Raw genomic sequence first — 26,727 nt, 5'->3', positions numbered from 1 at the left:
TTTCTACTTTAGAGGAAGTAGATGAACCTAGAAACAAGTATGAACCATTACTGGATGCCTTACACTGCTTTATCACTAGGTTGATTAGCTTCACCTTATGTGAGTGAGCGATAATTAGAAGATATTTTGACTGGTAAGAATAACTAACCAACATTGGCCTATTACTTGTAGCTCCAGCTATGGTAACTTTAGTTAAATACTGTAGTACAACATCACTAGGGACCTGATGTTCTCCAGGTAAGAAGTGATATTCAACATTAGACACAACAGGTAGTGTACCATTATTATCCAGTAAGTATTGACTGAGTGTAGCACAAGGTTGAGATGGACAACTGACATTGGTAGAGTTATCAGGTTGTACATAAAATACCAGAGTAGCTGTGGCTAAACAAATATGAATTGCCACAAACACAGTCATTTGCAGAAGGTCCATCTTTTTGAACAATGATCAAAAGTCTGCTAGATATAGGTAGGTTAATACATGTCCTGTATATATGTCAAAACAGTTGTGATGAATAGCTGAACAGTGCAAACCAGCCAATGTAACAAAGTAAAACAACTATAGGCCACCATCACTACACTTTTTGAATGCCATACTGAAACTGTTTACTTGAGTACTCGGAGTGAAACATGTAAACAATAATGATACGCAAAAGCTGGTTGGCTGTAAAGTAGTGAATGTCTATGTTAATCAACAAAACAACCGTTTGCATGGCAGAAACTTTAAGTTTGAGCAAACCAAAAACATTTCACTTCATCATAATAAAATATGTAGCTAGGAGTAGTAACATTATGAACTACTAAAGTTTCAAACAACAAATGGTTACTGATTACAAAAAGGCAATTCTAGGGATTTCTGAAGGAGGTTTCTAGTTGTAGGCATCAGATCTCATGATACTCATAAAATTGAATATTATTATTTTGAGGAGTGCTCAAAAATCATCTATAATTTAATGCTCGCGAGATATGCCAATAATTATGCAATCATCTTTGGTCAGTATTTAAGGTGTTTCATCATATAACCTTCAATCTGACTGCTCTATTAGAGTTTTAACTGGCTTTGACCCCCTATTGCACTGCAATGTCCACTTTTTGCCATTCCAATAAGATTTGGTGGCCTGGGGGTATTTTTGCACCTGATTCTTTATCACCAGTTATGTTTTCTGCTTCACTGTATATCACAGCACCTTTAAAATCACACATCCTGTCATAGAACTTTAACTATGCTGCAGATATTCAATGTATAGTCAGTACTCCTGTTGGCTAGAAAGTCAACAATCAATAATCATGAATTTGTCCACCCTCTTAAAGGAAAACTAGTACATTTGTTGGGAATACTGACTAAAATTACCACTTGAAATTTATAATTTTAATGGACTTAAAGAGTTACAGTACACTACAATTTTAGTCTGTTTTGGGTTCATAGGCTCGTTCATTCTTTATCATATGATCTTCAATGCTGGCAGTCACCCAACTGGATGTCACAAAGTGATGTTTCTTTGTGTGTCTCCTCTCCAACTTCCGCAACTCTCTCACCCTGCACAGGTCACTGCAATAGCCAAATACCAATTAATAAAATAACTGCATGTATTAAACACTAGCAGCCAATAATGACAAAATATTTAGCTACAAACTAGTAGGGGTCATTACAATAGAAAGTGCTTAAACAAGAGGGATCATCACCTAAAATGCAAGTTTAATTATTACACATAATTAGCAATAAACCAGCATGGCTAAGGTGGGAATTAAATTTGCACCTACACCCCTAATTACTCTATCGGGACTTTTCTCGCAATATGTTTGTTGACTTTTTGTAGCATAATTCACCATTGGTGAACCTCTATAACACCACATCAAAGGAAAGAATGGCACTAATGTGCCTTTATACTAATAAGCATAGTAGCTGCTGCTTTGTATAGTTTTCAACTACGTTCTGCCATTAAACAGTCCTAGGAACATAAAGATAGCCTAGAATTAATCCGCTTACTTTGATTGTTGGAGCTGAGGTGACAAAATCTCAGACAAATCATAATTTTATTCTTATGTGATAATCAATATGTACATGAAGCCATGATATGCTACTGTGAATCAACACCTTTGTGCTGCAAACAAAAAGAAATGGGACACATACATAGGACATGTTAGGTGATATTTGGTAGTGACAACAATCAAGCAGAAGTGTTTTGAGTTGTACTGAAGGCACTTGACTTTTATGCCAAGGTGCCGTAAAGCTATTGTGAGTCTAGCTTTAATCAATAGGTTTTTGCGAGAAAGTAAAAAAACTTCCCAAACAGCATTACAGTAGTGTGTAATGTTTAGAACTTTACGTACAGCAAAACCAATGCTACTTTAAACCTATTTTGGAAAGAAACCAAAATGTAAGAATACACTCAGTATCTTTACTAGCAGGGAATATTGCATGAACATCAGGCACTGTTTTCAAACTGGTTTCATGCACAGAGGCAGGAATATCATAGAAATTTAAGTTGGAGAGAAGGAAGTAAAAATACAAAATTGATAAAATGTCTTACTTTTCATCAAACACAATATGGGTCACTTGAGCATCTAGGTGATCAGTGACCACACCTCCATGTAATCTAATGTCTAATCCAACTAGTTCCAGTGGGCTGTCTGGTAATATCTGATATAGTGACAAGAGAAACATATAACGTAAACCAAACTTAAATTCTGCGTTTGGAAAGCTTAAATTTCAAAAAAAAACAAAAAAAAACTTACCGATGCAGTGTTGCCGGGATCAGCATATTTGTCAAGATAGAACCTGTAAAGGAGACAGCATTTTAACAACAAACACACTTGTTTAAAGCACACAGTAGTGTGTTGGTGTGTGCCACACCAATGTGTAACAGGAACAACAATAACGTAATTATAATTAATGTTATTGCTGAAGATTAACTGCATCAGCCTTTGGAATATCCAGATCTCCATACACATCTGATGGCAGAATTCAGAAGGGAAAACAAAAATAGTGAATTAGCCATCCCATTACAGCACCACTGTATGAATCCTACTAATCAGATAGGAGAGAGGCAAGGAGCAAAATGGATGCTTTATCAGTTGTTAAACCTTATAGCTGAAAATATCTATGGGGTAAAAATGAACTCTGTTCATTTCATGTACGTAAGCCTCATAGGAATGCTTCTCAGACTTTTCATGTCTCCTATAAACAGGTACATGTATGGCTACTAGCAGCACACTTCACAAAAACAATGCAAAAGCTCCACCTCACTCCAATGAAACTTGGGATATTTTTGTGCAAATACAATGAAAATTTGCAGACTTTTGACTGATAATTTCCACAATAAAGAAGTCATGTCTAAATGGCAATCTGCTTTAAGGAGTAAGTTGAAATTTGATCTGTAAATAAAGTAACCATCAAAGAAGTGCATTTTAGTGGTTTGCCATGGAAAAAAACCACTTGATGGAATTTCATGCAATTATTGCCACGCCCACCAGGCAAAATGCTTAAGTGAATGGGCTGAAAATTACATGCTAAGTGGATAAATTAAGAGTTTCAGTAGTTTAAAACCATCCAGTCAAAGCAGGAAAAAGGATAAAAACAAGTTAACAAGTGCCTGATCAAGGTATTCTAATAGTACAGTCACTCTAATACAACATTCAGTAAAGATAATCATGGTAGCAAAAAAAAAGACATATACAAATATAAATATACCACTATCAGTGCTTAGGAATGCATTAATGAGAAACGGGTAGTATATCAAAAATATAGTCCTCGAGTTTATTTTTGATATACTACCTCCATTTTTTGTTATTTCATTCCATGCATTCTCAGAAATTATCAGACTTCTTTAATGAAACTGTGTTATATCCTTGCTTAATATAGTGACACTTCACAGGGTCTAAAGTTTTCTGTGGACTACTCACGAAGCATGCCTGCAGTTTCCTACACTTGCAGGTGTGGAATTTGTAACATGGGCACTTTTGATATATATGCAAGTGCACCCACTTGCATGTATATATCAGGCAAATCATATGTGCCCGTGCATGTTACAATGATTTCATATACCTGCATTGCCTGAACAAGCCGTGCAGTGATTCATCACTGAAGTATCTGCTTTCAATCAGTGCAATTTCTTCCGGAGCTGCTTTCACTGCAGTGCCCTATAAAATATATAGTGCATCATTTAATCGTACAGTACAATTGTACTGTATATTAGGGATTATGAAGGTTTGGGCTTTTCTTGCCAAAAATGTCACCCGAACACTTCACCGAAATACACACCCCACATGTATCACCAAAATATCACTTCATAACAGCTAGGCTATGGGCTTGATTTTTTCACTGTCTGATGTTACTTCAGCCCGACATGTGCCTTTTATGCACAATACAGGATTTACCTGCAGTTTCCCATTTATCTTTGCTGACAAAACAAGATGTCAATTTGCGGTAGCGCTCAGATGAAACAATTAGCCTGGAGACATTCTTTATTTCATTGCGACATGTGCAGGTTCAACAGTCATACTACCGTATAAGCAGAAATTTTGGCAAACTGAATATTTAGCGATTCCTCAATAAATTGCATTTGGCGAAAAATTAATTTGGCGAAATGTATTATGTGTAAATGTGCGTGTCAGCAAGCCTTTCAACGACATGGAATTCCAGCTGGAGTTACACGTGGTGAAAAAGTGTGTACATGGCTACCAGCTGTGGTATAAAATCAGGCAAAAGAAAACTGAAGATCAAAGTCGATAATTTCGAGGGCCACTCATCTTTCCAGGAAGAGAGAGCACGCAGCAGAGATCTTGTGTGGAATATTATGCCCAATCACATTGCTTCCTTTCTCAATCTCGTTCTCAGTGATGGCTACTGCATATGGATCAAATAAATTTTCAACCTCCATTCCACAAGTTGGATTGCAATTACTTATATTTAAGAGTCGCGACATGTACAAAATTAAACGGCTATATAGTAAAGACTCTCATGATAGAGGCTGAACAGACGGAGCCATTGAAAAGAAATCTAGACTTGCCACACAAACCACCAGCCAAGAAGAAAATGATAATAGCAAAAGTGGACACAGCTTTGATTTTCAGCAGGTCTCGACACGCGTGCAATTCTATTGCTTACAGAAACGCAAACGGCAAAATTTTTTATTTGGCGATTTTGTAACCATTCACCTAATTACCAAATTTAATTCTACGCCAAAATTTCTGCTTATACGGTATTGTTATGAAAAAAGTACAAGAAAGAATTTAAAGCTCAATTAGAAATATAAAACAGTGAAACAAGGGAGAGGCATGGCACAAAAATTACAAATAACTTCCATTTTATTCTTAAGTGACAGGGTAACATGAAACCATTGGTGTGCCACCACAAAATGACACTTAGCATTGCCAGTGAATGGAGGACAAAGGTAATTCTATGATGGGTGCAGTATACATTACTGAGGTATATATATTCCAAAAGGCACCTGTCGTGTTGAAAAAAAAAAAATTCCTGTAGCCTTATTTGTTATGCTTGTCTGAAGGCATCAGACAGATAGGCAGTTAGTTAAAGTCAGTCAGTAAAAAATTTCATCAAATAAAAAAAAAACTGGTTTTGGGCCACTTTTGAGCTTGATTATACCCAACCAACACTGCCAAGACACTTTAAAGGTATTGTGAGGCTGGATAGTGGTCAATACTTTTTTTTGTGAAAAAGTACAAACATTTATGATTTTTATTATACAGTACCACTGTACTGTAGGATATGAAGAGTAACGGTTTACATTCTCCTTTCAAAGACAGGTTGCATTTTCTAAAGAAATCAACATCTTGCTTTATGTGCTCCACCCATGCTGTGGAGCACTAAGACAATTGAAAAAGTAACCCTTTTCTTTTCTAGACCTTTGTTCCTTAGTCAGTGACAAAGGGAAAGAGTAGTCTGACTATATGTACCTCTTCACTGATCTTTTGGAAGATTTGCTTCAGTGACTCTTCAGTGCAGTCCTCAAAGTAGCTATCACCATGTCTGTCATAGAGTTGTGCAAAATGTGATTTGGTCTTAGCTGAGGTAAACCACATGTGATGGGGCAGTAGTGGAACACAGTGACTGGAATCCTAGTGGATGGTAACCAGTGAAACATATAGTTAACTAAGAACTAACTTTATAGTCATGTACCATATTCTAATAGAACAGTCACACACACATATATAAATTTATATACATGTGGAATGTGCTAAAACAAGGACTGAAACTACATAGTAAGACATACACATAAGGAGCAGCATGTCCCAATTTTTAATAAGATCATGTTGTATTAATGGTGATAGAAAACTTACAAATCAGACTAATTTATTTTCCAGTAAAAAAGTGACCACCCAAAGTTAATTGTGAAGTTCTATTTAGTGTTCCACTAATACAGATCCGATCTGATATCGATACACAGTAGTGCATTTCACTGATACAGATACTGATGATATAATGGTATCCTTCTACTTGTACAGTATTCATTTGCATTAGTGTAATACTTTAACTTTCGAGTTAGCTACACGTAATTGTTCTATAAGATTATTTATGTAGTGACTGCTCTATTAGAATATCTCGATCTTTACATGCGAGTGTAATCAATTGCCATTACATAATATTTAACATACAAAGCTGCACCTACTTTTTAGCTCAACATTATTTCCTGCCGCTAAATTTTGCTAGCTTAGCACTTATGATGGTAATTCTGATGAGTTTATTGGCGGGGGGGTCTGACACCAACTGGAATCCAACACAAACCACTTGGAATCCAAAAATGGAATCTGAAATCTCTGATAAAATGGAATCTCGATGAAGGTTCTCAAGTCCGATTATTTCTGTATATTTCTTGTAAATATGCTGTATATTATCTCGTGTGCTGTATTGCAATCAATTTAGTCACGTGAGCGCTATGCACATGTCTCGAAATGTTTTCACAAGCTTCACCAGTGATCCAATTAGTCTGGAAGCCAGCTGAGTGAATAAAAAGTGTTAATATATGTGTAGCCAGCAAAGTAAATTTCGAATTTTGAAATCTGGAATCTTGGCTTGGAATCTGAAATCTTTGCAAAAATTGGTGAGATTTGGAATCTTACATGCAATTTTTGGGTGGTGTCGGACCCTCATTAATTGGTTACTAAGTACATATTGGAGTAGTTTAATACCATATTGTCTCAAATTATGGCCAGGAATTTATTTCTAGGGCTGAAACAAATACTGCAAATACTCAGACAGTTTTTCTTGTGTTTAGATAGTAAAAATTTGTACTCAAGCACTCGCTAAAATTATCAGCTCACATCACATGTCATCAAGGATAGACACCATAATGATGTAGAGTTTCAATTTAATGCACTTTGCTTGTCAGCATTATTCAAATTTAATACTGTGTGCATATTTATTACTGTTACTTGAAAAGCTGTAAACTGCTTATGGTGCATTATAAAACACATAGTACAGTATGGCTACAAGTGGTTAGTAATTGCTAGTACATCATTGTAACACTAGAGATTACTTGGACACGATAAATTTTCACAATTGTTCCAGCCTTATTTATTTCTTTTAAGCAACTTTCTATCCCGGCGAATAAACAGGACTGGAACCAGTATTTATATAAAAGACCAGCAATCATGTATTATTTGGAATAACTTCATATGCTGGGTTGACTCTAGTTGATATATATATTTGATCAGCATACAAGGCAAGTCATAAAACACTTTTTGTTGTTTGTTTGTGGCACTGCACAGAATTGTCTGCAAAAAGTATTTATTTGAGAACTGAAGTTAACCCAGCGTTTATTTCTGTTGTAATGCTCTATACCCCAGTCACTAAACAAGACCAGGCATTTATATGGGACTGGAGGCAATACGGGAGCTAATTAGTAATTATTAACAGCAAATATTGGCTCTGATTTGATATCGATATGATTATCGGTGGAACACTAGTCACATTGCCAAGAAAGTTCATAAAGTGTGTGTACAGTGCTACAGTTAAGGGCTTACCAGACATTCCTGCAACCAGCTTGTTTTCACAACGTCATACAATTCAACTCTACAAAACAGAGAATTTGAACATTAAATTTTATCACATTTTCTTAATGTCTACAACATACAGTGCTATGTACTTAAAAAGGGCATATCCATAACTCACTTGATAATGTTGTCGGCCCTAACCACCAACTTGTACACCAAAACCATGTGAGTCTCCGGTCCTGGATTCTGTACTACTGTACCACCATGCTGTAATGTAACCACATTATGTTTGTTATGAAAATGATGATGATATTGGCAGAATTAGGGTCATTGCTATAAAAGTGTAATCAGGGCATATAAGTGACCTCTCTGATACATAGAATTGTTGAGAAACTGTTATATGTAGTGTGACAGCCACATTTTATACTTACAAAAATCTCATATTTAAATTATTTACATATGGATTGCTGTACCACATCACTAGAATTAGTAAACATATTTTGTCACATTTTGAAACTCACTTCAATGATCTTAGTTTCTATGGCAGCCTTGTTGAAGCCAGGCGGTCCATTTATGACACAGAATTCCTTTCCCTTGAACATCCCAGATACCTGTAAAATGGCATTTGTTACTCTCTTGCAGTCATACTTGCTTTTACTTTACATGTTGTATGCTATTGTTCTTTCAACAAATGCTAGCAGCTATGATGCTTTACCTGTTCTAGTTTGCTGGCATCTACTTGTTTAAACTGAGCGGCCACACCCTTAAGACGCTCAATTCTTGTGGCCACTTTTCTCTTCTTAGCACTGGGAGCACCATCCTCTCCATCTGCATGTTGATAGGTCAGCCTACCTGAGGCTATCTGTAGGGATAAAGTGATTCTGTAAGAATACTGATTTCATTTGGCAAACATCCTTACAGCTCTGAGTTCTTCCAGTTCAGTGATGGTCATGCAGTCATACCATTCCTTGTCATCACGAACCTTCTCCAGTCTTGGGAACCTCAAAGTCATCCCAACCTTGTACCTGTAACGTATTACCTAGATATGTAGCAGTGTAGATATATGGGAAATGTTGTATGCTCAGAATAAAAGGATAGAGAGAGCTGAACTAGTACTGAAACTTGGGTGGTACTCTTACACTTTAGAAATGTAAGTATGTATACTGTTGTGCTTTTACTTGAGCTGTGGTATGTTTCTGGTCATACCATTTCCCTCAAAATTGATTAGGTAAACAGTTTTTTTTGGTGTTTTGCACTATATTTGACATTGTAGAGTATCCAACTTGAGTTGTTGAGTTTTAAAAAATGTAGTTGGTGTACATGTATAAATACTTTCGATAAACTAAATGTTTACCCAATGGTAATTAGGTTGCAATATGTATTATTTCATTGCCACTTTTAATTTATGTGGCAATTTTTCTACTGAGTATTTGACAATTGGTGACTGAGCTATATAGGAATAAATTCTTGGTTTAAAACTTTGGATGCAACCTCTCTAATCAAGCTTACATTACACAGTGTTTACTAAAGTGTGGCATATATTACTTGTCCGATGAAACTATTTCAGCTGCTTTAATCTGAACTATTTTTGAATTCCGTGGCTCAATCCATAAATCTGGTTTTTCCTATAAATTAGTAAAGCAATTAACTAACAATGTGAATGTGAATAAGTGTTACCTTGTGTCCGGCAGCCAGTAGGAGGCACTCTGGTGGTTTCTTTGGATTGTACACCTTCCAGTATGGTTGTAACTGTCTACCTAACTCTCTTAGTTCATTCATAGTGTAACCAGACCCAACCTATATGGGAATACATTATGTAATGTATTTGATGTTTATGAAATTTCTGATAAAACACAATTCATTAGATAAAGGCTCACAGATTTGGAACTCACTTTACAGAAGGAATGGAACTCAGTAGGATGTGCACCAGGTGTCTCAGTGGGTACAGCTACAGCACACATGAAGTGAGATACCATCCCAGCACGATGCTAGAGAAATAAAACACCATTGTACTTCGATATGCTTTAATGCTGAAATTATAAAGGATATTCACCAAAATGAGTATTGAACACTAAACCATTTCCAATTGTAGCAATGATGAAATGTTATGGAAGTGACACTTGTAGGAAGGCGCATTTACTTATGCCCCAAGAAAAAGAAAATGATATTGTACAGTGTCCCCTTTAGTTTCTGCTATGGAAGTACGTATACAATTGTATTCTTGCTAGACAAGAATGGTGATGTTTTCCGCTTAGAATAACAGAACTGCTGCGAAGTATACAACATCACAAGAGAGAAGTATGGCATTAGAAGTTATTCTTGTGCCTTGCTTTTGCCCCAGAGTGATATTAATACTTACAAAGTCATAGCTTCACAACTCCAGCCTACTCCATGCACCATTTTGTTGTCATGCCTTTTATGCAAAGTGCATCATGTGAAGGCAACACTGCTACATTGATTTACATTGGTCTGCATAAAAGCACCTTCCCATGTGGTTTCATTTACTTCACATTGGAAGTGATATACTTAACGCTGAAGTGCATTCAATGTGTAATCATTTAATCCACATTAGACGGTAAAATGAAAAGGCCTATAGACCTCCTGTTATGTGAATCCTATGTATTTCTGAGGCAATGATAAAGTGTTAAGATAATAGAATATAAAACATACAGCACCCTGCATATACTGTATGTTAACAAAAAGTACTTGAACAGAAATATTTATGTTCAGATACACAGGTAAGAGTCAGTGGAGTGCCCATTGCACTAAGCAATTGGCAAATTTTCCCACAACATTATGTAAAACTGTTTCAGTATTATGATGTGATGTTACTTCTTACCCCAACTCCATAATATCCTCCCACAATCACAACATCCAACTGTATGATGTAACGAATATACATGAAGTAAATAAATGACTGTCTTACCTGGTCACTCAAACTGTCCACATATTCTGGTTTGATCTTTAACCAACCGCTACCTACAAGGTGGTAAAATTATAACATAGTAACTCATTTTCTAATTAACTCTTTGAATTACTAACTTTGCAGAAAAACATCAGGAAATACTTAGCAATATTTTGGTCCTAATGTGACCATTACAACTGTAGCTGAAGTGCATTTACACATCAGAAATCAAACTTAGACTTATTACTCAATTATAAATGAACTAATACCCTTATTTTTTAACTACACATAAGATTTTGTGTGTTTGAGTTATGGTACCTTTCCTTTTGTCAGGTTGATAAGTGGAGTGAGGATGTTTAATAATTAATCCTTCCTCTCTGCTGTCTATTGCCTCATTCAGCGATGCTACTACTTCTTCCCTGATGAGTATAGATTCAGCTGTTTTCACATACGATTACTTACACAAAACAAACACACATACATCCATACATATGTACATACATACATACTAGTGTTGTTTTAGTTAACTATAACTAAAACTAAAAGTACTTTTAGTAAGGCAAATATGTATTAGTTAACTAAAACTATAACTAAAAGCAAATCTGTGTTATAACTAAAACTACATCTATAACTAAAAAGAATTAAGAAAGATAACTAAAACTAAAACAACAAAGACAGTATAACCATAACTAAATCTATAACTAAGAAAGATTACTATAACTAAAACTAAAATTATTGAAGAAACTAGCTATGACTATAACTAAAACTAAAATTCTTTACTAAAACAACACTACATTGCTCAGACCACTGCACGTATAAGTTCATATATGTTCTACAGGTGGAACAAAGCACAGAATGAAATTGTACTGCTATATGTAGCATCCAAACATTGATATATGCTATAGTTTGTGACCTGATGGTGGTTTAGTTAGCTAATACTATAATTAAAACTATAACTAAAAGGAAATCTTATGTACAACTAAAACTATACCTAAAACTAAAACGTTCTAAGAAATGTTACTAAAACTATAACTAAAAGATTTTCACATTTTTAACTAAAACTATAACTAAAACTAAAATAACACAGAGAACATAACCACAACTAAGTCAATAACTAAAAGGAATTATGAAAAATTATTATAACTAAAACTATAACCAAAATTATTGACGAAACTGACTATGACTATAACTAAAACTAAAACTAAAAGTCCTTACTAAAACAACACTAATACATACATACATACATACATACATACATACATACATACATACATACATACATACATACATACATACATACATACATACATACATACATACATACATACATACATACATACATACATACATACATACATACATACATACATACATACATACATACATGCATGCATACATACATACGTACGTCATACATACATACATATATACATGAGTGGGTACAAATACACTGGCTTACTTAGTGCTTGCATTTTTTCGCTCTACCATATGCAAGTATCCATCAACTGGCGAAAATATCCTATTACCATATTTCAATATGGCATGAATGATATTTTAGGAAACTTGCTCACTTTTGAAGGTGACTAACTCTCTCATGTAGAGGACAGTTGGCCAAGTTCTTATCATTAATCAACAGTACATCAAACACTACAAAACACTGCTGGACATCTATGGGAGAAATTAAACCACAAATACATTGAAGTTTACAAGTCATCTGCACATGTATGAGTTCAAAACTCTGGTGCAGGAGGGACGGGAGATTATATTTTCATTGGGTGCAATGTAACGAGTAATCTTAAGTATATCATCACCAACATAGCCAATTACCAAACTGAAATATCCAACAACGACTTCTAATTTAGTTTAAGGTTACAATTTTATAGAATTATTAAATTACCATTGGAAGCCATGAATTACTAATAGTTCATAGAACAAAATGGTGTTAAAACTGTACTCTGTACCATATACATTTTAGACATATATAACCACATGCAGTATTTTAAGGTAAAAACACACTAACACACATGGTCATGCCATCTGACCAAAAGTTACAGACTAAAGTTATTTTCAACCTGTCAGGTCTGCTTACTAAAGCAATACTTGCTGCATAGACACTCTATTAATACGTATTTGTGGCTATATGGTACTGGTGAGATTACGCATGATTTATATTGACTTTGATTGACTCATGAAGTTCTTTAAATACAAAATGCGTGTGTCTGTTGCATTATGTCTATCAGAACACTGGAAAACCTCTGTTGAAAATTCAACAGCTTTTCCATACAACAAAGTACATGACACATAAACCAGGTGAGAGGACTTGATACAAAAATTGTTCTGATATACTAGACATTGTGGAAAGCTGCAAAAAGAAAATAAAAGCTTTTATGTGAAAATTGTATGTAGCTATGTGTGTCAGCGTTGAAACCGGGTCGGGTCATCCGGGTCATCCGGGTCACATTTACTCCGGGTCATCTGGGTCTGACCCGGTTTACAATTTATCCGGGTCTGACCCGGATTGGATCACGTGAGAAACGAAATTGTTCATTTGACGACGTGGAAACTTATAAACGTTATCGCGTAGCTCTTTCGTGAGCCACGCCCACTTATCGCATTACCAACATACGCTCAGCCACGCTCATTTGTTAGTAAGTATAGTATGTAGCACGAAACTGAAGGTATCTATGGTGAGGGGTAGCTATTGTCAGTAGGTGAACACCTTTTTTTTTTTGGTCTTCAACCTACAGCTAGGCTGAAGTTACAATATTTACTCAACACGAATCGAACGCTCAAAATGTAGACTCGTTCGCTCGCTCGAGCTAGCCGAAACACGTCTCGGTTTTAATTAATCCGGGTCAATCCGGGTCACATCTGGGTCAGTGGGTCATCCGGGTCAGCAGTAGTGACCCGGTTTCAACGTTGATGTGTGTATGCCTGTCAAAGTGTAAGCATTTTACTGTCCAACTGTAAATCAGAATTGTTAATTGTCCACGCATGCATAGTACTGTACACATCATATGCACATACAAGGTCAGTACCTGATTCTTCATCGTGTCCAAGAGCTTTTACATCAACATTCTCTCCTTTGGATCTGTATTGAAAATACGTCACTGAATGAACATGTGTGTATGTGCATGTGTGTTGTGTAAACAAGTAAGTAAATTAGCTACATAAAAAGTTGGCGCATTAATTCCAATAATTTCTGCTTCAGAAGTGAAAATTGTATAGACTACTCGTATAAAGGGTAATGCAGAAAAACTACAGAATCTATGTGACTATATATATTCCTTGGGGGTGGTGCTTATTGATTAGAGATTATGAGCACTCTCCTTGGAAAGGTGTGGTTATCTGCCCATACCATTTTTGTTCCGAAAAATTGACAACTTTTGTCATGTGTTAATTGATGTTAACCGACTTTCTGAAAGTACAAAGAAGTCTTTGTGTCATGAGGTACAGAGCGCATTGTACACTTTAGGACTTCACAATATCAACACTGGATGAAGGCTTCTTAGAAGTAGGTGAACATCACAGCAAAAATTGTTGATTTTTCAGAACAAAAATGGTATGGGCAGACGACCAGACCCTTTTGAGGGGGTGTTTATAATCTCTATCAATAAGTGCCACCCCCAAGGTAATATGGTCTGAGTATGAGACAACTAACAATTATTGGCCAATATGGTGTTCAAACAGCTGCTGCTCAGTCCAGCAGCTAAGCTTGTTGTACCACAAAGTAGCCTACACTAAGCAGCAATTATCCTCCAATAATCAGGTATGTAGGATTAATAGCACTAGAGAACTGCAATAAATAGTATGTTCGGTTTGATAAATGCAATGTTCAAAGAAAACTATCAGTTTTTAAACTGATTTTACTACCATTAAACTTTCTTAACTATATATACAATATACCCGAGTTCATATATCTATCAATGACCAAAAAAATCATTTTGGATATCTTTAGAAGTATGAAATTTGCAATTCTGTCGTATTATTAGACACTGTTGTTCTGTATTTAGCCATGCCCACCAGTATAATTATTTTATGCTTTTTGCAAGAAATGCACCAGTGCTAAAGTACATGCAGAAACTGGTAAATAAATACCTAGCATGTGTAAAAGTGTGCATTTACTAAGTTGATATCAAGGATCCTGAAAGTTAAAGGACCCGGTGCTCCTCTACTATATGGGTGCAAAAAGTAGTGGAATTTCGGCCTTAGCCTGTGTCAGTCTTGTGCACCCATATAAGGTAGAGAAAGGAATAGGAATGAAAAACTAGCTACATAACCACCACTTTGACGGCCTGCGCTAATTACTAATGTTGCGTATACGCATACAATTTATCTGGGCTTGTTGATGGTATAAAGAGTGCATAGGTGGTAGCACGCTATTGCAAAGCACTATAGCCATTATACGCTACGCAATGGATAAGATCAACGCTGAGGTCGCCCGTTGCCGTAAGGAAATCAGCGATATCAAAACCCAAAGGCGAGAGAGGTTGAAGAACTTGGATCTATTCGTATTGGACAATTCCATCCGCGAGAGTACAGTAGGCCAGATACGTAGCCATACTCTGCGCAACAAGGTTCGAATTTTGGAACAGGTGAAGAAAGCCGGTATCAAGGATATAATCATCGCTTCGTTTTCAAACATGACCCGCGTCGACGACGACTTCGCAAGACATTTAAAAGCAAAGGGATATGACTTCACCTACTACTACTTGTTTTCAGAGGTCACCCAAGGGATTATAGATGGTCGCTGTAACACCGAGACTGTTCCTATTGGCCTGTGCAAGAACGAGGGGTTCGGAATACCAAACACTATCTTCGAAGTCGATCTTGCAGATGATGCTATTGACTGGGAGGGGAAGTTTACGAAAGATGATATGTGCCAGTTGCTCTACAAGTGGATGAAGTATGTTTACGATAAGATTAGCAAGAACGCACGAATCTTCGTAAACTTACGTGATCTTCCAGAAGCTATGGCCACTGCTCCTGAACGCCTTTTACATGTGGTTTGTTTTCTCTCCATGCTACCTGCAGAACACCGACCCTTTGGTATTATGTTTGAAGACCCGTTTGGAGAATCCCTACCGGAGGAGTTGGAAGCATGGACTGCCAGCGTGCGGAGGACCATGGCAGATAATGGCTGGACAGATGGGAAGTTTCTTGTACACATTCACCAGAAGTGGGACCTCCAGACTGCTGCGCAGCTTGATTGCCTCAATGGTGGTGCGGATGGTATATGGGCCAGCTTATGTGAAGAAGGTGCTGCTTTGGGTCACGCTTGCTCTTCTGTTACCATAATGAACTTGATTCGACTTGGAAATACCAAAGTCTTAGAGAAATACAACTGCCTTGAGTTAGGGTCCGCAACGCGAAAAATCGATATCCTCCAATCAACTACCTAACTATTGTCATGTGTTAGGCTAAGTGTAACTTGAATAACACCAGTGTGGCAGCCAAGTTTGTCACCTTCTTCTGGTAGAAAACGATACAAATGTCTTAAAATCACGTGATTTTTCATTGCAGCAGTTCGTAGGGTTCTTCGTATGCCACGATATTCACTCTCAACATTGCTCAAGTAGTCTATCATCAACTCAAAGTATTGGTGGTTTGATTTTATTGGTCAGTTTCCGGTGGCAGCACGATCTGTGCAGCTTTTTGGCGACAGACAAAATGTTTCTTGCTCTGGAGCACAGGACAAGCAGAGCAGCAACTGTGCCGTGGGTCAGCAATGACCAATACTAGGTAAAGCACCTGCATGCGGAGTATAGTTATAATTGAAACTTGTTAGCCATCTGGCTGAGCCATCTATATGCTGAAATTCGGCCAAAACGACACGATTTTTGCAAACAAATTCCAGAATGGTTGATACATCAGTGAGACAATCTCCAACAGCAAGGATACGAAGCTTATAAACACCTAACAATACAGCTATCTCGTCCAGTAAACGCATAGAGCAATCCAGTGCATGAAATAGACACTCACGTGATCGATATTCAAATCTCGGAAAATGCAATCATAATCTATTCCAATGACATTAAAATCACTTGGCAATCAGTTTGTGTGTATTAGGTTCAATATCTCGATTAGCCTAGCAGTCTGAGACTCTCTCTATGATGCCATCACAGCATAAAACACACCTGCACTGGCCCAGACCACGCCTGAGTGAACAATTAACACAAATGTTTACAAAAGGAGCACACTGCATGGTTCCTATTCAGAAATGAAAGCGATTTCATGGGTATTTCCGCGATTTGAATTTCGATCACGTGAGTGCCTATTTCATGCATTGGATTGCTCTATGCATTTACTGGGCGAGATAGCTGTATTGTTAGGTGTTTATAAGCTTCGTATCCTTGCTGTTAGAGACAATCTCACTGATGTATCAACCATTCTGGTATTTGTTTGCAAAAATCGTGTCATTTTGGCCGAATTTCAGCATATAGATGGCTCAGCCAGATGGCTAACAAGTTTCAATTATAACTATACTCCGCATGCAGGTGCTTTACCTAGTACTGGTCATTGCTGACCCACGGCACAGTTGCTGCTCTGCTTGTCCTGTGCTCCAGAGCAAGAAACATTTTGTCTGTCGCCAAAAAGCTGCACAGATCGTGCTGCCACCGGAAACTGACCAATAAAATCAAACCACCAATACTTTGAGTTGATGATAGACTACTTGAACAATGTTTAGAGTGAATATCGTGGCATACGAAGAACCCTACGAACTGCTGCAACGAAAAATCACGAGATTTTAAGACATTTGTATCATTTTCTACCAGAAGAAAGTGACAAACTTGGCTGCCACGCTGGTGTTATTCAAGTTACACTTAGCCTAACACATGACAATAGTTAGGTAGTTGATTGGAGGATATCTATTTTTTGCGTTGCGGACCCTACTTCAGATAAGGAATGTTGCCATAGCAATCACCAAGTACACAACTGGAAAAATTCCACAACCAAAACAAGTTCTTTATGGAGAGCGTGCTCTTGATATGGTTTTTGGTGCCACCTGGGGTGTTGGCAAGTTTGACATGGCCAAATTCTTTGGCTTTAAAGCACCCAATCGCATTACAACCCTTGCATCAACAGACATGATTATTGAACGGCTGGAGAATTTGTTTGGAAAAAATGAACAATTCAATGAAGCAATGGCCACAAAGATGAAAGAACAGATGCTTGTAGATCTTCGCCAAGACATAAAGGAGGAATACACAAGTCCTTGTGGCCTTGCCATCTTGTTTGACCGTGCTGGAGGAAAGCTTACTGAAGCAATGGCAGATTTGATTTCTAAAATGAAGCTTGATGAAGTACACCACGATGACCTAATATGTGAGATCAAAAAAGCATGGTGTGATTATGATAACGATGAGAGTGGCAAAGAGAGAGGTGATGATTGGCTGAGGTTTGATAGCTTTTATCATGGCTTCATGCAACCATACTTTGGATGCTACTGATGTACCCGTACCAAAAGAGCGATGAGTGCACTTGACATGGATAAAGATGGTTACGTGGACTGGAAAGAGTTCCTTGTCTACATCAAGTGGGCTTTACATCAGTATCCGGAAACTGAAAACCCTGATGATCTTTTGTCACTTGTGTTTGAGAAGGCACTTATTCCTGCCATGCTAGATGAGATGCTTACTAAAAGAGTTATTAGTTAAATTTTGAATGTAACTGAACTAAGTAGCTTTAGCTTTTGTAGAGTAGGGCATATAGAAGGAACAATACTACTGCTACTACTATACCACCAACAATATACATGTATATATACTTCTACTGAGTATTTGTAAATATTATTGTGTACCAACCAGTATTTGTAGCAGTATCAAAAGTTGATATAAAGTTATCTACATATTTCGCATGTACTACAAGGGTCTGTGCCATGAATTTCATAAAATTACATGCTGCACAACAATTCAAATTAGTATAGTTACAGGAAATCAGTATGTTATATGTATACAGAAGCTTGTTTCACATGATGTGTTAAAGCTGTTCATCACATAGATCAGTCCTGCATGCACAATGGCATTAGAACCCTTGGATTTACAATTGGTCACCTTACTCTTGGGCCAATAGGCAGCTTTGTGAAGCATGTGGTCACATTCATACATGCAGTATGGTGCAAACTTTGTACGTACTTAAGTATTAAAAGTTGCGAGCATACAAAATAATATTTTCCTGTTTGCAGTACACAACTACACATACATGTTATTGCAGCCCCATGTTGGATCGCTTTCAACATCATTGTTTGACAGTATCCAATCTCTGTCAACTGATGGTGATTGTTTAGGTACTTATAAGGGGTCCTGAGCTAAGGCAAGTTTTCTCTGTGAACTTTAACTTTATTCATTTAGGCACTCTCAAATTGTCTGAGTAGGGAAAGTCTATAGTTGGAACCATGTTTCTGGATCCAATAGTTAAAACCGTTATTTTACCATGGGAGGGCAAGGTGCTCACAACTGGGTATATAATTAAAACCAGATTCTTCCTGTTTGTGGGTAGTTAACCAGTAGCAAGTGGTTCACCAATTAAATTATGTTACAAAACACAAATAAAAGAATAACTGTCATTCTATATGTACAAATATTCAATGTTACTACAGCATCAAGGGTAGTATTCATCATACTTCTTGAGCTTGTTGTATAAACATGTACACGTACAAAAAACTGGTATTGTAGCATAGTTCAAAGTAGAATGCTGGTGGACACACTGCCTGACACTTTAACAAAAGTGCTAAGCCATTTCAAAGGTTGCTTGGCCAGTCAAGTTACAGCAATATATGCAGAAGGAAGGTCATGCTTTTAGTACTTATTGTTTGTCACCTGCTAGTTAACTCTTGTGTAACATGCAGAATGCATGACATAAAAGTTTGAAGTATAACTGAACACTTTAACATGCACTATCAAAATTGGCTGATGGCCAGCTTTTATTCAAACTTTGGTATCGTATAGTATCGTAACTTTGACATTGGTTGGTGTCTCTCATTGTCATGTTGCAACAAACTAGATGAGTCACTCTCTCCGTAAAGTCCATGTTCCATACTGTCGTAGTTTCTTGCAGGTATTAGTATTTTGTCCCCTCGAAAGTCTTAAACTTATCAAAACAAACTTGTGGCTATAGTGATTCTTGAACAGTGTATGTTGTTTTGAAGATCTATAACTATACACAGCACGAGTAAAAATGTTTTCTGCAGGAGTAGTAAAAGAATTACCAAACAAAAAAAAGAGGTGTGAATGGTAATTGTAGTTATATACAGTTTCTAGGCTATTAGTTACATTCATATGATAGCAAACAATCACTCATGTTACCATTAAAAGTAGTGCAGGAGTATAACACCAAAATCACGACAATTAATTATAGAGACGTGTAAGTGTCCATAAAGATGATGGACTGCTGGGATAGTTTGACTAAAATAGAACAGCACAACTTCTGATTTGTTTGTGACTATGGTGACCATAGAGTAGCTGTGTTTAACAGACAAATATAGCAATCTACGTATTATCAAGAATTCCTAATATAGAGATTTCTATATTATGAACTCTTGCTATTATTGGAGGCCAGTTTCTGGTCAATATATTTTGTGAGAGAGCACAAACTTCCATGATCCTTACAATGATATTACATGTATGTATTACAATTACATGCAACCACAATATGACAATTACGTAGTTTACCACAGCTTTAGAAACTAACAATTACATAACTGCAATTATTATGTCTTACATATAACTATCAGTAGCTGCATTCCAGCCAACCATCTCTCCATCCAATATACAATTGTCAACTTTACTAGAGGAACAATAGATATGTGAAAATAAAATAATAAAAACTCTTGTGTGCTAAAGGTTTATAAAGCAAATAACATATCACTGCATGTATGGCAAAATATCACTCAAGCACATTGCATTAAACATGATTACAAATTGAGTATAAAGATTCATTTAGAGGTATTATCATACAGGTATTATACCTGTTGAAGGCATGATGGATGTTTGGTGTGAAACTTCCCTCTTTATCAGTAAGACCAAATGAACTGGTATAATCTTTAGAACTATAGTTAGTGTAAACAACCAGCATTCTTGCACAAATAGTGTGTGTGTGTGTGTGTGTGTGTGTGTGTGTGTGTGTGTGTGTGTGTGTGTGTGTGTGTGTGTGTGTGTGTGTGTGTGTGTGTGTGTGTGTGTGTGTGTGTGTGTGTGTGTGTGTGTGTGTGTGGTGTTGTGTGTGTATGTGTAGTGTGGGCATTGTGTATTGTCTGGTATACAGAGATAGTAGTACATACCTTCTGGAGAAATACTTATACTGGCAGCCTTTCTTGTGTAGCTGCATACGGTCTCCATCAAATTTAGTCTCAATGAAGAAAGCATCATTATCCATTAATTTCACCACCTAGACAATACATTGTGTAACACATTTAGTGGATAAAGTTACCAGTGACATTGTAAAGCCATTAAGATCAGCTGATGGCATTGTTTCTATGTGTTTCTAATGGATGTGTTGGTTCTTGTGTCAGGATTCATTTAATGCAAGTCCTTTGTATAATTAAGATCCTCCCAGTGGTATATTTAAACACGACTACATTACTTGAATCATGATTATGGTATCACCAAAGACAATGATATGAGATATTATTGGTGACAACATAATGGTACTGTAAGGTCCGGCTTCCTTTTCACCACTAGTAACCAAAATTTTCAATACTGCTCAAGTGGTTGGTTTCCTTTGTGAGTGTAGTACACAGGTTAACTCAAGTGTATGTAGTTGCTCAAGTATTACATTGTACACATAACAGTTTATCACTATTCACAAATACTGTACACTTATGTATATAGCACACTCTCAACCGAGTCACTAACACACACACACACATGCACGCACGCACGCACGTACGCACGCACACACACAAATACTCACACAAGCACACACACAGAGCCTAAAGTAAAGCAAAGCCTATGGCAGCTGTGCAAAACACTCCTTGTCCAGTGAACCAACATTGGGATGCCTGTGCACCACTCAGGCACTTGAGCCTTGTGCAGGAAAATCCTCCTGGGGCAGAACTAGTAACCCACAGGAGGACTGTATAGGCCTCACTGAGAGAGGTTGAGGAATCTGAAGTTCCACAACGATCCAAACACTGTTAAACAAGGCAAGAACAGTTGGGAATTTGCTTCTCCAGTAAACACCAGATACTTATTGTTATTATAGCTAGGTTGGCTGCTTCCCCAGTTGACACCAGACCACCGATATACAGCTGGGTAGACTGGAGCAATGTGAGAAAATAAACAAACAAACACACAAACACAAACACACACAAACAAACCCACACTGTAAACACATACACCGTGAGTTCATAGTACCAAGAGTTAATAATAGTAGGAATATAGTACTGTACTGCATTGTAGAGTTCCCCTTTAAAAATGATGGCGCCTGCAAAAATATGTGATTAAAAAACCATTGGTCTAGGCTAGTTGGCCAAACATGTCATTGCACCCTTAATGATCTGAGCTGAGTGAATGTACTCCTTAATGATCTAGCAGTACTAGTTGCAATCAGCTATTTAGAAAACAAGACATGGCATTATCTCCTTAATCTATTGTGTAGTTCAGCAGCAAGATCAAGATACTCTAATAGAGCAGTCAAAGCTACATGTGTATATCATAGCTATGCTACGTATGACAAAAAAAAGTTAATACATTACATCCTCTCTTATTATTAACTCTTGATTACATGTATGGGCCCTACCCTAGTTGAAAATTCCAAATTTTTTTGTGTACCTGTTTGTTAACTTTTTTTTGTAAAATAAAATTATTATGACTGGTAACCCCTAGTGTAAATTATTAATTTAAAAATGAAGAAAAGTTCCAGCAATAAAAAAAGTAGTGAAACAAGATCTATGTGTGAAATCCCAACAGATGGTGGTGGTAACATGCCAACGTAATTTGGATTTTCCCACATAGCTACTCTTGTTTCACTACTCTTCATTTTACAATTAATGATATTTAGTATTAATAGAGTCTTCCCATGAACAAAACAACACAAAGATGATACTACTTACTTGATCTATTGCTGCTCTTTGGCCAAGCATTGGCCTGAATGGCTGGAACAAGCTAATGGCTGTCTCATTCAGGCGAGTACTGGGATCACGGAGGTCACTACACACCTAAAACAATTGACCATGCCATGAGCAATGTCTATTGACGGTTGAGTATACCTCATGAAGCTACAACCGTGTTATGAAGTTACAACTGTGTTATGTTCGCTTGACCTGTGCAAGATACTTCTCAATACAAAAGTCAGATTAGAAAGCTGAAGACTATCAAGGTAAAGGTCACCAAATAGACACCATGGAAATGTGCCTTATAATGCAAACCTTATAACAGTACTATACTAATGGAATTGGCCATGGCAAAGTTTGGTTAGTTTTCAACTAACACAAGGCTCTCTCTAAAACTGACCATGATGACAAATACCATAGTACAAAGAATAGTAGATTGAGTGCGTGCGTGCGTGCGTGTGTACGTGTGCGTGCGTGTGTACGTGTGCGTGTGTGTGTGCGTGACATGCATTTGTCAGGACAGACATACATACATATCCCATCACCTTGTCTAAACTACTACAGACATTGAAGAGATCAGCAGCATCAGGATGAAACACGGCAAACACAGAGTTCTCACTGAGGCCAGTCTTCATCTCCTACAAGCATCCATGTAATCCTCAGCAGTATATAACATACTAACAATTGTAGTGGAAAATTGCCAACCAAAATGTTAATGTGTCTGTCTATTAAACTATTTATGATATAGGCATACTCGCTACAACATTTGTAACAACTTACCAATGCACACATGCATACAAATTTTACTATACATTTTCTATTACAACAAACTGACCCCTTGTACCCTCAAAATTAAAATGACTGTTCAAAAAGAGTATTTGTAGGCGTACATTCTATTAGATTAGATGGGTCACTGCATATCAATCAACGGGAAAAAAGCAATTCACATATCCAAACTATGTGAGAATCAACAATTACTATACTGCAGTCTGCAAGGTGTATGGCTATACATTTTTGAGGATCAAAAAGATGCTCTCACAAAATTTATCCAAAACATTCACTCTTGTGTCATGTATGTACGCATCTTGTTCTCTATTAATTAGAGAAAAAGAACAAAAACAAAAACTTAGTAATAGAATACGTTGTTACCTTCATGATGATCCGGATTAGCCATTTCTATACGAGAGAAAGTCACACACAAGTAAACACTCACAACCCACCGGGTCTTACCTGTTCTAAGGCGCTGGTGTTTCTCAGTAACATTTGAAGTGCTTTCTTCATGGCTGGCCTGTCCCGTTTGGTATTAGCCATACACAAATCATTGAGGTAGCTGTTGACATTGGCAACAGTCAAACTACAAAAGACACAAGCAACAAAACTATGTTATGCACTGTGTGCTGTACTAGCAAAAGTATCAATGGCAAAAAAAAATACTAGAGGCAGGGAATGTAGATAATGTTAACTTTTATATCTATCCCATATAAAAAAAAGGCTTGAAAAGAACGTATATGCTAGAAGGGACAATTCTTTTATACTTTGTCCCACAATTACTAAAGATGTATTCTGTGCAGTGGTGTAGTGTGAATGGAGTGGCAAATGTCAGTAGAAAACAAATTGAATAAATATGGCTTATGTTCATAGTCCCGCAGACTCTTTCTATGGTACCTTCCTTTCTCGGGACATCTGTTCTTTAGCACAAAGTATGCCACAGCAGCAAAATCTCCAGCATCCTAAAATAACTACATACACAATATCATTATATTGTGTAATGCTACCTGTTTTGCTGCATGGGGTGCCCTAAAGTTGAGTAGTTTCTTGGCATCAGCGCTCTCCTTGGATATGTTGAGTATCTCAATGTAGTACTTTGCCAGTACAACCTAAATAGGTACAGAGAATACGTATTACATTATACAATACAATTTTCTCTGGAATTATAGATACTAACTTTCACATTTGCAATAGTAAAAAAATATCTAGAAATAAATATGATGAAGTTTGACCATGCTGACAAGTTAGGTTACAACACAATTTAGTGACCTGAGACAATGTTGGCAAGGCTACCCACAAATAGATTGTCAAGGCTGCAACATTATATGTATCAGGAGCTCTAAATTGCATAGAAGCCATTAGTCAGCTTGTTCTACCTTTATTAGAACATTACTTAGTGAAACTACTGATAAAAGAAAAGGCAAAGGAAAGTCACAAACTGTAGCATGTTTGATACATGCACATCATTATGGACATGTAGTACCTACCACACAACCTTTGTGTACAACATGTGTAGTGTAGTCAATATGGAAGAATTTGAAGTAAACTTGATAAGACAACTAAACCATTCAATTGTCTACACATCCAGTGACATTAAGACATAGTCCATTACATATGTACCACTGTGTGCACGAAAAGAATTTGGAGTGTCCTGATTTTTCTGGTCATAATCTACATGCGTGGATTATGCAAGTGTCCACACTAGCAGGTCCACAACACTTCAATATGACTCACCTCTTTCATGCCATATGCTGGTCTCAACTTGTCCAGATGTGGTATTAACAGTCTCATTGCAGAGTGAAAGGTGTCCGTCTACAAGGGAAGATAGTCACATACCATCTACTGCATATTGGGGATTACAACGAAAAGCTGTTCACTAACCTGAAAATATAAACTGGCTGGGGATATAAAATTTTCTGCCAACACTTCAGAAGAAAGGGTTTAAGAATTGAAGATTGGAGGTTTGTTATCAGTATAACAGAAAGCTCCTTATCAATATATCTCAAAGGATAGTTCATAAGAAATTACATTTAATCTACAAGAAATTGGGATTTATCTATTCTACAAGTCTATTACTTAGTATTGCTATGAAACCATTAATGAATCTGTACATCGGCACACTTGCATGGCTCACATAGAAATAGAACATGTTATAGCATAGATTTATATGCTCACACACTCAGACGTCTCACGGATATGGATAGTATGCACGTTAGCATGCAGCTTCTCATACACAAATTCCTGGAAACTCTATACCATACTGTGCTAAGGAGGTTTATTAGAAGATTAATTGTTATACTATTAGCTTGCACTGTCAATAAACTAATAAATCTTCACTTTTACATACAAGATTTTATTCAGTATTTTTTAACACTGGTAGTATTTGGGACATACAAATGTAATCTCTGAAATTTTGCAAAAGTGTTGAGACTTTGTACAGCCCTACTCGCTGCACCATTGACATGCATCTTCATATGAAACAGACCATACTAGACTTTGTTATTAGTGCTTTACAGTGACCAGCACTGAAGGTCTGACAGCAACATGTGCTGGTCCAGTCCATTCTACATGGTGTTTTTCTTTTGAGCGATACAATAACATTTTGAGCTCTGTACCAACAAATCACCAGTCAGTTGATATATATAAGGCAATAAATATGATAGCCCAGTTTTTTTTGGAAAAGATTAACAGAGAAATCGACTTGGGGATTTCTCCACGAAAAAGGGGTGGGTGTGTACTTAACCTCGTACTTAACTTACAGTGGTGCCAGCATCAGTAGGGTGGAGTCGAGTATGTGCTTCCCTCCACTGCTCCACAAACGTCTTCAATATTTTCTTCTTCTTGTCAGTACCACTAGTGGAGCCAACCTTTTCTAATAGTGCGCACATGTCGAAGAACGGCACTTGCTCCGCTACCTCAGATGAGCTGGTTGAAGGGACTGCACTGGACGCCATCTGCGATGCAATGCTTAACTCTACACCAATAGAGACAGAGCAGTAGAGAAATCTTGTAAGAATAGCTGAAGTAGTAAATCAGACCCACAATCGAA

At 37.0% G+C, this 26,727-nt stretch overlaps 1 protein-coding gene and 1 pseudogene across 2 annotated transcripts; one reads left to right on the top strand and one right to left on the bottom strand.

Annotated features, from left to right (window-relative positions):
- Nucleotides 1-1,342: 1,342 nt before the first annotated feature.
- LOC136249178 (DNA ligase 4-like) lies at nucleotides 1,343-26,724 on the bottom strand. Of its 2 annotated transcripts, XM_066041128.1 has the most exons (31): nucleotides 26,594-26,711; nucleotides 26,438-26,531; nucleotides 25,413-25,490; nucleotides 24,686-24,787; nucleotides 24,576-24,640; nucleotides 24,141-24,264; nucleotides 24,060-24,086; nucleotides 23,456-23,548; nucleotides 22,911-23,015; nucleotides 21,138-21,244; nucleotides 20,826-20,906; nucleotides 20,579-20,644; nucleotides 13,897-13,949; nucleotides 12,430-12,526; nucleotides 12,318-12,377; nucleotides 11,177-11,277; nucleotides 10,880-10,932; nucleotides 10,793-10,831; nucleotides 9,846-9,941; nucleotides 9,631-9,750; nucleotides 9,499-9,578; nucleotides 8,873-8,978; nucleotides 8,669-8,815; nucleotides 8,475-8,564; nucleotides 8,132-8,220; nucleotides 7,984-8,032; nucleotides 5,917-6,078; nucleotides 4,046-4,140; nucleotides 2,737-2,779; nucleotides 2,532-2,641; nucleotides 1,343-1,549 (listed from the first exon to the last, which is right to left on the bottom strand). In XM_066041128.1, the coding sequence occupies exons 3-31, from the start codon at nucleotides 25,467-25,469 to the stop codon at nucleotides 1,405-1,407; spliced, it is 2,562 nt and encodes an 853-aa protein (XP_065897200.1). In that variant the 5' UTR covers nucleotides 25,470-25,490; nucleotides 26,438-26,531; nucleotides 26,594-26,711; the 3' UTR covers nucleotides 1,343-1,404. The 2 variants fall into 2 exon arrangements, with proteins under 2 accessions (XP_065897200.1, XP_065897199.1); XM_066041127.1 differs by having other exon boundaries at nucleotides 26,438-26,724.
- LOC136251571 (uncharacterized) lies at nucleotides 15,274-18,516 on the top strand (annotated as a pseudogene).
- Nucleotides 26,725-26,727: the final 3 nt, after the last annotated feature.

The sequence above is a fragment of the Dysidea avara genome, chromosome 3 (assembly GCF_963678975.1).
Source record: "Dysidea avara chromosome 3, odDysAvar1.4, whole genome shotgun sequence".
NCBI lineage: Eukaryota > Metazoa > Porifera > Demospongiae > Dictyoceratida > Dysideidae > Dysidea > Dysidea avara.
This window is presented reverse-complemented; position numbering and strand designations above follow the sequence as displayed.